The 13893-nt window shown below is 33.3% G+C and overlaps 1 protein-coding gene across 2 annotated transcripts; it reads right to left on the bottom strand.

The window, feature by feature from the left end:
* On the bottom strand, positions 1-7404 carry LOC128236723 (uncharacterized). 2 transcript variants are annotated; one of them, XM_052951792.1, is made up of 6 exons: positions 7321-7404; positions 5403-5528; positions 2690-2803; positions 1416-1532; positions 972-1071; positions 1-683 (listed from the first exon to the last, which is right to left on the bottom strand). In XM_052951792.1, the coding sequence occupies exons 1-6, from the start codon at positions 7331-7333 to the stop codon at positions 359-361; spliced, it is 795 nt and encodes a 264-aa protein (XP_052807752.1). In that variant the 5' UTR covers positions 7334-7404; the 3' UTR covers positions 1-358. The 2 variants fall into 2 exon arrangements, with proteins under 2 accessions (XP_052807752.1, XP_052807753.1); XM_052951793.1 differs by lacking the exon at positions 1416-1532.
* Between the last annotated feature and the right edge of the window lie 6489 nt (positions 7405-13893).

Raw genomic sequence — 13893 nt, 5'->3', positions numbered from 1 at the left:
GTTTTGAATTGGGAACGATATGGTGTGGGTTTACGTGCTACGGGATCGAGTATATTGAATTGAATGGATTATATGGCATACAAATACCACGGTTTTAAACATTGGATACACTTATCAAACTGTGAAATAGAGATTATGTCATATAAAATATGTTTCGTCCGGTTGTTTCAAAAGAAACAAAATTTAAATATAAACATGTACAATAAGATATTTCAGCTGGTTGTCAATAACAAACGTGTCAAATGAATTTCACATTGCATTTTAGTTACTCCTTAATCAGAAGTGAATCATCAAACATAATGTTCGAACATTTCAGGGAATGCCCTTTTGTCGAAGGTGATCTTTATTGTAAATTTGGTTAGTTTTTTTCATTTCCCACTCCACCGTTAAAAATTGTGTATTCGTTTTGATTGCTCGATTCATGCTTGCGTTTAACAACGCAAGTATATTCCGGATATATGTCTGTTTCATTTCTCCTCACATGATTATAGTAATTCTCAGTATTTGAAGAGTCGTATAAAGGGTTGATATCATATGTTGAAGATCTATCGATGTCAGGATCGATGACGTCAGAAGCATTGACTTCAGCCTCCCTTGTTATAGTGACGCAACCCGAAATATTTTTAAGTTCGGTCGGGGCATCGATGTTTTCACCATCCTTTGTCGTCTTCCGATGGCTTCGTCTGTCAAATGTATTTAGTTATATGCTAACTGTGAATGCATACTATTACAGGTTATATTGCTTCTATTACAAAGTTTTGACATTTAGAAGTGAAACTATATTACTTTATTTTTACCTTATTTATTCTGAATATGGAAATTTATGTAATCATAATGAGATCTTATACAACTAATTAATAAGATATGCTTAAATAGACACAATATACTTTGATATTCAAAAACTTTAATTATTTCTTATAAGTATTGTTAATAAAAACAATATGTGTAGGGACTGAAAATGACTTTTTTACCGCTTTAGAAGAAACACTGTCAATATAACTGCAACAAATAGACACACGCCGACCGGTACAGCAACCTTCACTGGTAACAGGCCATCTCCCGTGTCTCGGGCTGTCAAGATGAAAATGTTAAGATGGGATATTGCGTGCGTCCGTGAGTGCGTGCATGTGTGCGTGCATGCGTGCGAGTGTGTGTGTCTGTGTGAAATGAAATCATATTTGTTTGTCTTGTGGTTTTCCTTTAACCAGGTTTTGTGGTATTGTTCTTAAAATATAATCAATCAAATCATCGTATTTTGGATTACTTTGCATTTAAACTACTGTTCTCATTCTAGTTGAATCATAGATTCACATAAGTAATTAGCCGAGTCCTTTATTGCTATGGTATTATTCTTCTCTAAATATCACATCTTAAGTTGTTATTAGTGATATCAAATGTTTCAAAAATGGGCTAACCATCTGCGATCTTTAGGCGCTCTGTTGCACTTGATGTGTCAAAAAGTGTTGAAGCTACAGTGCTTTTTGTTATGTCTGTTCCTCGGTATATTTCTTGGGTCGTTAATGTTGTTGTTTCTACGATGGAAAATCAAATTCAATATAAATATATAAATCGGAATTTGCATAAGTGATGAATGTCCATACAGAACAGAGTATCTTGTTTAAAATGGCAAAAATAATAAAAAAAGGTGTTCTGGCAGATATTATTTGCACAATATTTCTTTAAACTTCTTGAGTGTCTAGTACCGCACATACTTTGTTTGATTGTGATCTGGTCTTGCAAAATATGAAAAAAAATCCTTAGATCACCAAAGGTATTCATAAAAAAATCCATAATAAACAAGTTGTAGTTTTTAAACCAGTGCTTAAAAAAGATATCCCCAAAACAGTAAAGCTGCGATCGCTCGAGGGCGCCAGGGTCCGAGCTAAGACCTTGAAGGAACCGATGTTTCGAACGACCAAAGTTTCCATTTCCCAGTCTGCTATGAATTGTCTTTCACTGTTGTTTTTTAAGTTTGAAGTCGTCAAACTGAATGTTTACTTCGACACCGATTATGTATTGCGTTGTGGATATCGCTCATATGTTAAAAGGCTGTCTTATACTTAATGTAAAAGAAAACCCAATACCTTTAATTAGTAAAGTTTATTTTTATCAAAAGCATATTTTCTAAACAAGCAACTTTGACAGTGCGTAATAAAATCATACTTACATAACTTCTCAAATTACTTTATAAACTTATAGCGGCCATGCGTAAACAGTATTAACAGTTTTTGTCACACCTTATCAAAATTACTCTTAACAAATGCTTTTTTTATTTCGGACACGCGTTCGGGAAAAAGTGTGAAATTATGACCTCGAGGGAGTCATAAGGTGTTGTTCATGATTTGTGTATTTGGGACCGGCTATTGTGCTCGGCACCTCGACTTATTTAGATTTCGATGCAGTGTTGGTATATTTTATATGAAAATAGAAGGAAAAATGTTCAGTACTAAGCTTCGACCAGGAAGGACCAGCGGTTCACGAACGACCGCCTGTTAGAACGACCGCAGATTTACTGTATCTATATACTTCAATGACACATAAACACATGATTGAACACTTAAAGTCATTTTCAACAAATGACGTTAGGTGTTTTAGGGATTTAATTACAAATTATAACACAATACGTTTTAGTTGAAAGTTTATCCGATGCTTTTAGTATGATCAAATGTTGCAAAAATGGGCTTACAACCTGCGACTTTCGAACTCGCTTTTGCACTTGAATTGTAGACAGACGTTGAAGCTACAGTGCTAGTTATTCCGTCTGATCCTTTGTATATTCCTTGGGTCGTCAATGATGTTGTTTCTACGATGGAAAACCAACAATTTATGGCAATATGTTAATTTGCATATGCAAAAGAGTTTCATGTTTATACAAAACACAGTACCTTGTTTACACACACTTTTATACTTGTTATTAAGAGACCCAAGATGACAAAAATAAAAAAATAAATGTTCTGGCAGATATTCTTTGCACGATACTTCGTTTAACTTCCTGAGTGTCTAGTACTGCAAACACATCGTTTGATTGTAATCTTGTATCGCCAAATATGAATAAAAAAAAAAAAAATTCCTCGCAGAAATTCATTACATAATGCAAAATACAATATATATATATTTCAATGGGTATGGTTTTAAAACTATAAAAAGAAACGAACACATAATTGAACTCCGAAAATCATTTCCAACCTCATGACCTCAGGTATATTAGGGATAGACTTAACGTAACCACAGGAAATAAGACAACGTATTTTAGTTGAAAGTTTATCTGATTCTTTGAAGATAAATAAAACAAAACACAATAGGCACAGTTGATACCTGTTGAAAACGTCTACTGTATTAAAATGTAAAGGTCATTTAAAAAGAAATTGTTTTACTAAATTTAGATTATTGCAGTGTTTTACAGATAGGTAAGAAACTGTTGTCAATAAACGAACTGAAATGTGTAATTATCATATTTATGTCGGATTCCTAAACTGTTTTGACTTTTTGGTATTTCTTTGAGACGCATATGCATATACAAATTAATTGTCAAGATTCCTGGGAATTTCAAGGTTGTCTTTAATTTCCTTGGCAAGTCTTGGGATGTCCTTAAGTATTGCTGGGATGTCCTTTGGTAGGTGTAGTCATTTGATGTCCTGAGGTAGTCATTGGGTGTCCTTTTGTAGTCCTGGAATGTCAATGGTAGGTCATGGGTTTCGTTTGGTGGTCATGAACTGACCATGGATAGTCCTAGAGTGTACTTAGGACGTAATGGATAGTGTGTCCTTATGTAATTCTAATGTGTTTTTGTTAGATTTAAGGTGCTCTTGGTAGTTCTGAAGTGACCTTAGGTAGTTCTACAAAGCCATTATATTGTAATTGTATGTTTAAATGTAGCTAAGGCACAGCTTGGGCTGTTTTGAAGTAGTCCCGAGTTTCCTTGGGTTGTCAGAGCACGTCTTAATTAATTAACTTTAACCAAGATGACAAAGAGCCAAACAATTTAATCAATCAAGTTTCACGATCGTTTGGTTGAAACATTTATTTCATCTAGTGCTACCGATGTTATACGATCTTTTAAGACAGTGGCTTCTTGACTCTACATGGAATTGAACATGATATAGAAAGGAAAATTTAATTTATTATTTTGATTTTGTGTGTAGATAATAAACTTCGGCATGATTGGTCTGACCTTTTTTATTAAAAGTAGTTTGAAATTGTCGCGTCTAAAAGTTACAAAGTTATATTTCCAATATTTCACCGAGTGACCTACTTTTCTACCTGGTTCATTACTGATTTCACGTTTTTCTATAAATACTAACGTCAATTTTGAAAACAATCAAACTATGTTTGAACAACGCTCGCTCGATCGAAATTGTTCAAGTGAGTTAAAAACGAAAGACGGAGGGAAATGATTTTTGTTCATTTTATTTCATCAGTTTGTATATAAGTTTGTATATAAGGTTTTAACTGAAAGTAATACATACTGAACTAAAATATAGTGATGCTTAAGTGGCATACATACAATTAGCATTAATTGTAAACTTTTTGACAAAATAATGTATATCCCTCAAAATTAGAATATACTCATATCTGATCCTTTTTCCAGAGTTTATAGTAAAATTTTGACCCACAGGCTATCCATGGATAAAATGTTCATAATGACTTTTAGTCCAAAAACTGTTTTTATTTTCAAACTAGAGGCTTTGCTCTACCAGATGGTGTGTGTGTCACAAAAGTACATATGTTTTGAAGGCTTTTCAAGAGTGTGGCCCAAAACTGTATATTATACATATTTAAGTATGAGCAAGAATATTGATGTGGGTAGTATGTGTGTTATGAAAAACTGCACGGAGGGCATATTCCTTTCACTGACCGATCCAGCAAGATTGCACCCCAAACCTTTTTTGTTAATAGCATTGGATGATAACTGTTTTCATAAGTAATGTATATAAAAAGGTTATATCGCTAAAACGATCGTATACATTACATAAGTACCTATCGTTAAGCGGAGCGCTGGAGTATGACGCGAATAAATGGATCATTTGAAAATACACCTCCTCAGACTGTGTATGATATTGAATTTCATTTGAAACTTTTGAATGAAAGGAACGATAATGAAAATAGTTCCTTTATTATAAAGTAATATATATATCCTTTATAAATGATTAAGACTTTTTCAGAACAATTTAATCTGTATAAGTAAGGGCCTATGGTTCTTTAATTAAATCAGATGATTATTTAATGTATGTTAAACATAATTTAAATAAAGTGAGGAGTTTTTTTATTATATATTTGAGACAATGGCAAATATCAAATAATTGATCAAAGATCACAACAAACATTCCTTTGATATATAACCTTTTACTGTTTTTACTGTACTTTTAATATAGTGTCTCTTTAAGTTTTATGTTACGTCCTACCTGGGCATATCGGCTGGGTGCATATATCCACGTCCATGCATCCACGATCGTTTGTTCTTCCCCGGTTCCCAATTCCGCAGGTAACACTACACGCAGACCAGGGTCCACAGGGACGGGAACAAGACGCTTTAAGATGAACCACATTAAAAATGTGAAATAAATATCCTCTTATTTAAATGTGCATGTAATATGGATTATTATGTCATCTATTATTAACACAATTTCAAACGTGATAAAGTGAAGAACTATTGGGAAAAATCTTACTGTTGGAATACCAATGACGAAGTAATAGATATAACTTATCAACATCAAACTGCCGTACTTAAGGGTCCATTTATAGTGTTTAATTGTTATAATAAAACGTCGTCAATTTTACCCTTTAAGGACGGGCGTTTCCGCACGCTTCATGTTCTTTTTGCTTTTAAATTACATAGTTAAATTTTATTTACACCTTGTATCAATAATGTTGATTTCAAGCATTGTATTATGTATACATGTGATAAGTCACATGTAAAAGTAGATTGTAAACTGTCATCATTTTCTTTTAATGTTTAATAGTAAAAAATGACAGAAAATGATGAATTCTTTTTTAATATTAATGAAAAGTTCATTAAAATCTAGATCATATTTGGCTATTAAAATATGTGGTATGTAACCTGTTATAATTTTAAGTTATTAAATAGCATTGTTGTTTGTGTCACATGATTAGTTGACATGTCATGGTTTTGAAAAATACTGATTTGATGCAGATATGATTGTAATATTACTTAAAGTAAATATTAAACTTTACACATCATGTGCTGGGTATGTATTTTTTCTTCATTACTGAAGTTTCTATTTTGTCTTAGAGTTGTTATTGAAATGTATTTAATTATTTGGCTGTACTCTGTGACTTTTTTTGGTGTTTCATATAAATGTTCAATTAGATCCTATATTTCTCACACATTTTGTATGCTGGACAAAAAGAAACAGATTGGTTCTATTTGGTCCTGAAAGTTAAAAACAATGTTAAAAGGTCACCAAATAAACTTTAAAAGCTCACAATAAAAATATCAATACAGAATGACCATGTCAATATAGATTTATTGATAATTTAATAATTAGCTAAATAGTATAGTATTCCAACGCCCATTTGTTGCATTATAGCTTGAGTGTATGGTTTGTTAGTGGTGTTATATTTGTGTCTGTGGTGTAAGTTTGTTTTTGGTGTTTGTATTTGTGTATGTGATGTTGGTTTGTGTGTGTCTATAGATCATTGTCGTATTGGTCCTTGCATTGTGTCCCTGAACTGGGATTATATTTAGAGTTTCGACTACAGGGCATGTCCTTGTTGTTGTTTTTTCCACTGTATTTTTTACCCTAAGCGGCATAACGATTTTTTTCTATACCGACAGAGACAGGGGATTGGGAATATTGAGACGTGAATGCATACATCCAGACATCACAGAATTCACAGAGTGAAATACAAACAAAAATATCCGGTTGCGATACCTTGGCTCTCCACACATATACATGCCCTTTGTAAAAGCGCCGATACACATGCTTAATCATTTTTACTAATTAGCCATATATTCGTTATATGTATGCGTTACACCAACGTCGTCTCGTAATGCTTTGACACGATGTTTTTGGTTTTTCACATTGGTCTTTGTGTCCTTTTACTGGTGTTCTGCGTCTTTTTATTAAAAATGATATCTTGATATCTATTAAGCTTTCTTACTGACATACAAAAGTCAAAATATTTAATCGACAGAATGCATAATATTTTTCTTGAGTTTCATAAAACACGTTATATTTAAATGCAAAACAGATGCCCTATAATTATAGCAAGGAGGTATGTGACGTTCACTTTTATTCATTAGTATTATCATAATCAATTTAAAATTGTAATAAGAGATGACAAAACAAATGTACTAACCACAAGAGGGCATATTCCTTCACCAGCTCAACAACAAAGAACAAGGAAGTTTATTTCTCCGTTAAGATTCTATCATCTTTTCCGTATGATTAAACCTACTAAGAGCGTCATTAAAACACTCAAATAACCTGGTTTAGTAATATGCGTCTTGCGATTTTTCATCCTGTCAACCGTGATGGGTAAAATGTAATCTCACAAAGACATTTTAAACAGAATATTAACTGTTTACACTAGAATAAATTCAAACTAGAGTTAAACATTAAAATAAAATTCAGATTAATGAGAACCATATTATTAGCATCAATTTAGATTTCATTTTACCGACGATAGTTGATAAAGACAAATGAGAAGATAATTTAAAGTTTGAACAGTTTCGCGAGACAGACAAGATGCGCCAATTGAGTTTGCGAAACTTAAATCTGCCATAATAAGTACTCGAGCGATCGCAGTTTTGCTTTAAAAACATTAATGTGGACTTTATTACATAAATAAATATGGGTTGCGCCTTTATTTCATTTAGAAGTCGATATGAATACAAAATCTAGTACAAAAAGTATTACATTTACACGCATGAAACTTCAGAGGAACGTTGAATAGCATGGGCTAATCTGGACCTTTCAATTCCTTCATCTTACTCCTCAATACCACATATTCTTCACCTTAAACCGTGCCTGTGTCAATGCGGTGTTCTTAATGACTGTATTACCCACAATTTCGGTTTACCTATAAAAACCCAAAATTGTATGGGCTATATCTCTTCAAGTAAGCACAATTTAATTTTGTCTTCTACTCGTATGTTTCAACCTAGAGTTTAACAATTATGTGTTAAGGCTTATAAGTGATGTGATGTTTATACTGTTTTTTATGTATTCAGTTTCTATAACATGTCCGCCACTCTTATGAATGATACCAACACATACGGTCTGTCCATTTTCAAACCAAAACTCATGGTTTGAGTACTTTGATAATGCTCATATCCAATGGTTGCATGTGTTTTGCACATCCTAGATATAAGGTCCATTTCTGCATATTTCGTACCAACTAATTAGTTTTTATACCATATAAACTGTATTGTTACACTGCACACATTTCTTGTTCTAATTAAAGTCATAAGTCTACGCTTCTTATTTCCTCTTTCCAACAATGCAACTCGTCCACAATGCCAAACCAAAAGTACAACACATGTATGGCACACAGATACAGGATCTGTAGACAAATGAATGCATCGATTTTCATTCAAATCTGTTCATGTTTAGATTAACATGTTGTATTACTTCGTACATGTAAAGTTATAATCTTTTATTGGTAATGATAAATATATACCTTTTAAATTCAAACTTCAACAAAGACCAAGTAATTTGTGAGATGTTAGACTCTTTTGAAAAAGTAAAAGTTCAAAGGAAGCAATTGGCCATAATTGTTTTGTATCACACATATTGCAATTTAGCCACGCTCCCGAGTCCAACTCAACCTAAAGCTAAGGACATAAACGTTCTGTTAATTGATGAATAACTAGACAATTGCCATATTAACCTCAGAAAGAACCATTGAACGCATGGCGCTGTCGTTGGTAAATATAGATATATATATATGCAAACAAGAAGCGCTGTGGTTTTGGTCGAAGTTCTAATGTTTGATAAGGTGGATGACTATTACAATTAGTATTGTCAATAATGTTTCCTAAATGGTTTTTGTTTTGTAATATATTGTGACACTGATTGAAAACCTGGTACGTTAATTCCAGTTTTCGTATGCGGGCAAGACGGCATGTATTTATAGTGACTGTGTGATCAAGGACTTAGGCAAGCATTATTTTTACAATATGTTTCCTGAGGGAGCGGGCGGGGTCGTTTTCTTCCCTACGGACGCCATTAGCAACGTTTCTGGTTACGGTCAAGGCTTCACGTCCGCTTATATAACATTGTTCAGAGTAGGTTCAAGGATCGTTAATATTTTTGGCAAAGCATTGCCACTTATGATTTTATGAGGGAAATCATAAACAATGGTTGCACGATTCCTTTATACTCGGAGCCAGAAGAATCTTTCTATAAAAGTTACAAGTCCACTATTTCAGAGCCGGAAATTCTTACTGAGACAGTACAAAATTTACTAGATACTAGATGTTAAATAGAAAAATGTAGTGAACCTTCATATGCGGTTATCGTTTTACAGTTTTAGTGCGAAATTCTGGTAAAAAGTTTGATATTAGATTTAAGAGAGGTTAATAAACATTTGTGGAAGCAGTCTGTCAGATATGAAAACTTCATTGGCATTCATTTAGAAAGGATCTTACATGATAAAGCGCGATCTTACAAGTGCTTATCATTTTGTGCAGATCTACGATCCTCATACAAAGAAATTAGGATGTTCATGGTATGACAAGGGAGATAATCCTGAGTATAGATTTGAGGTTTTGCAATTCGGATTATCTTCCACATGTTATTAATTTAGCTAGTTATGCCAACCATTGATTAAAAAATGGCGCGGAGAAGGTTAAATGGCTGCAATGTTTCTCAACGATTACCTTGGTTGTTCGAGCACCTATGACAGTGAAATAGGATTGAGTACTCACAGTAAGAATGATTTATTGAAATCCGACTTCATTCCAAATCCGACAAAATTCATATGGAACCCTGTGCAAACTATGGAATTTTCGGGCCTGTGATCTTGATACTTTGCAAGGTACCATTTCTATACCAAACCGAAGATTGAGTAAACCATATTCAACTATTAGGGAGTTGATTGTTTTGGCTTATTAAAAGGTTCGTGTTTCTGTTAGAAAAGTTGCCAGTATAGCAAAACAGTTTATTTCGATGGCCGTTGTCAATGGGAATATTTCTGAAATAATGACTATATATTTGAGTGCAGACGTTTTGAATGTTCGCCATTGGGATTCGTACATTTGTTTGGACGATGAGAGCTAAGAACAATTGTTTTCTTCTTTGTAGAATCTGTTGGAATCAAAAGTTCACATTAATAAATAACAAAAAGTTGAAGCAGTCGTAAATATGTATTAAAGTAGTGTATTCAGATAAAGTAAGATTGAATTTGCAGGGTATGAGGTTAGTACTGTAAATGGGGTATCGCCTGGTCAAATAAAGTATAAAACGGTAAACAAAGCGTGAGTTAGTTGCAGTGTCAGAGCATTGTTGTCGTTGTTAAATATTGTGAGGCACCAAATGGTTAAATGGTATACTGATAATCAAGGTGTCCGATCAATTGCTCTTTAAAGTTCCATGAAAAGAGGATTGCAGGATGTTGCGTACTGTATTTTCCAGGATTGCATGGCAAACTCTATTTCACTTGAAATGGAGTTGATACCTAGGTCTGAAAATGACAAGGCTGATTATTTGTCAAGGTTTTCAGATTGGGGAATATTCTATGGTATTTTACAAATGGTTGTTTGGAGGTTCGGCCATTTACAAGTTTATTTGATTGCATCATTTTATAATGCAAAATTACCAAAATATAATAAAGGTTTGGGAATCCGAATTGTTCAGGTACATATGCATTCGCAGGAAACTTGAGTGGTCAATAAGGATTGTTTATGCCGCCAATTGCAATCTTTTATGGGTTATTACGAAATTGGCTAACGATAGAGCAAATCGTCATCGTTATGTGCATTTTTGTGTAACAATGGTGCGTTTAACGATGAAGTTATCGATTTAATATACCGACCGAGAAGCATTTTTTAGTAAAATGAAAAAAATAGACAGGGGATTTGGAAAACTGATTTGAAATTTAGAACACTGGCGTTAGAGGTTGATTTAGTCTAGAGAAATAACTGTGTTTTCAAGAGTTTGGAAATATGGCTTGCACAGTGGATAGTCTCCCCTGTGTGAGATGTTCTTGATATTTGCAGTATTACTAAGATAGGGGAATATTGCGTTTGTGTCACATTAGAAGTGACTCAATTTTAGATGAGTTGAAAGTCCCAAGTCAAAGTTAAGTCCATTCATTAACTATCTGCAAGTTGAAATAAGAGGTGGAACGTAGGCTCATAACTGCACACCCTGTCAGAACTGCAGCAGATTCTCAGAACAGAAGATTAAAAGTGAAACGTATTTGGAAGTAAAATGCAAAAAAAAGCCCGTTTTATCAGCACAACAAGAAAACAGGCATGACAAACGCAAGCAGACAAAGAAAAAAAAAACAAAAGCAAGAAATCTACCAGATTTTGACGATGTTTTTGAATAGTGCATCGTCAATCACAGACTGTTTGTATTCATGCACCAAATGTGATAAAACATTCGACAGCAAATATATAACCTGAGCATAAACAAGCAATACATCAGGAAGAATGTTTTCATTTTGAAGACATAGACAAAAGTAGCACTGTGTCGCACTATGAAGAAATGAACGACCACATGACAGTCCTGTGGATGAAGTATTTTATCAGTACCAGCAGAGCTACAAAGAAGTAATGTACAGAGAACAAATCTCAGAAGAATAGACACGAGACCGATTATACAAAACAATGAAACACACTTATCGCAAAACTTTTGCAAACGCATTTTAAGATCATGTTATATTGATGATATCGGTCCACAACATTCCGCTTTTCATGTGTATCAATAAAACAGTGGACTGTGTTAAGGAATGAGGATTAAACCTCTGCCTGTGTTTTTTGATGATTGTATGCAAACTTTGTCTAATCAATGATACATTGAATTGTTTAAAATAAGTGTGTATGATATTAAACGTATATAATTTATTATTATAATATGAATATATGTTTTGCATAAAGAGCTGTTGTAAACACTTTTTAGTTTTGATAAAAAAGTTAATTAACACACTTGTATTATAAATATATTGCTACGTACTTCTTCGATATTCTCAGCAAAGTTACAAAAGAGCAACTTATTTTTTTACACAGAATCAGAAGAGTAACAACTCTAGCGATTTGATTATTAAAATACCATTAATGGCTAATACATTATATCCTATATTACTGTATAACAGACCCGCGTTTATCTCCTGCAATTAAAATTGATGATACCGGAACACAATCTGATGTCAATGGTTCAAAGGTATAACTTTGTTTAGAGACACAATATCATAACCCAACCTCTAAACAATAAAAATAGAGCGTACAAACACTACAAAACAACATGAATCAACGAAATGTTGTTGTTAAAAGTCAATACAAAAACAAAAATGATCGGCTCATGAAATATGTTGTCTCTTAAATAAGGAAAGTCAATACACAACCATATAATGAACATCAAAATATGCAAACATCTAAATGACATCATCAGTTTTATTTTCAATATACCAACATGAAAGTGGGAATATCAAGCAGCTTATACAAACACTGTAGGGTTATGTACTACTAAACGAACGTCATCAAGGACACAATAAGTGGTATAATAGATCTTATATTGATCAATCATTCGCTTTACTACACATAAGAATACGCATTCATTGAATTCATTGAAAACTGCTTTTATACAATACAATCCGCCCAAACTGGCTTAAACTAGATGCGCTGCTTACAAAACTTTCAATGAGATAAATGATTGAATGGTAATGAATTAAGGTTTGATTTGAAACCAATGAAATGGCTCGCGTAGAAAAAAAGAGGGTTCGATCTTGACTCTCTATATGTCGATGACGTACGACTTACCTTGACCGATTTGTCAAAAGTGGCTCGTGCGGGGAAAAGGTGTCAGTGTTGGCCTAAATTGACATGATCTACACACACTTCAAATAAATATTAACAATATATTTAGATAATGGCCGGCATTGTCTTGAACCTCCTTAAATACAGTTATCAAAGTCTAAAGCATTTCTCATTGCCTTAAACGTCAACGTTTGCTTTATTTTGCTTTTAAAAGTAGTTTCAGTCTTAATACATGAGTTTACAACTGTAATACGCGCGGAAGTGAATGTTTATAAACTGTTTACGACAATGTTGGCTCGGTAAGATTACAAACATGAGATCAAGTATTAGCATTACCTGTTACTATTAAAAACGAAATTCTGAAAACTGCCAACTTAATCATTGTTATTATTTTAAAAACAATAACATAAATGGTTTCAAATGCAAAATCAAATTCAGTCATATAATAAATTATTATTATAGAGCATTTTCTTTATAACAGCATGGGGTTCTCTTGGGTTGAAAAATTAACATATGCTTAATATGCAACAATATACGAAACAGCAATAACAATATAAGACCATTCAAATACCACGACATCTTATATATCCATGATAAATATAATTTATTACAAAATAACATCTCCTTTTGCATTTGTTTCGAAGAAAGACCAGCTTATGTGTTTTTCCTTGTGGTTTGGGTCTATCGAGTGAAAATTATATTCTGCTGATCGTTCCAAGTCGGCAACCACATACCATGCAACATAAAATAAAGAGGAACGCGTGTACTTGTGTTGTCTGTCTATTATGTTTATGATCTTATTCATCATAACCTTTAGTGCCTTTTCACATGTGAACGTGTAGGTCTTCGTTATGTTGTTGGCTACGGCGCTGGGCTTGCCTTGTAGATTCATTTAAGTCGGGGAGAGATAGAGAAGCAGGACGAACAAGAAAGAAGATGAAGATAATGAG

Source organism: Mya arenaria, chromosome 6, assembly GCF_026914265.1.
Source record: "Mya arenaria isolate MELC-2E11 chromosome 6, ASM2691426v1".
Classification (NCBI taxonomy): Eukaryota; Metazoa; Mollusca; class Bivalvia; order Myida; family Myidae; genus Mya; species Mya arenaria.
The sequence above is the reverse complement of the archived record's forward strand: the minus strand, read 5'-3'. Positions and strand labels throughout refer to the sequence as shown.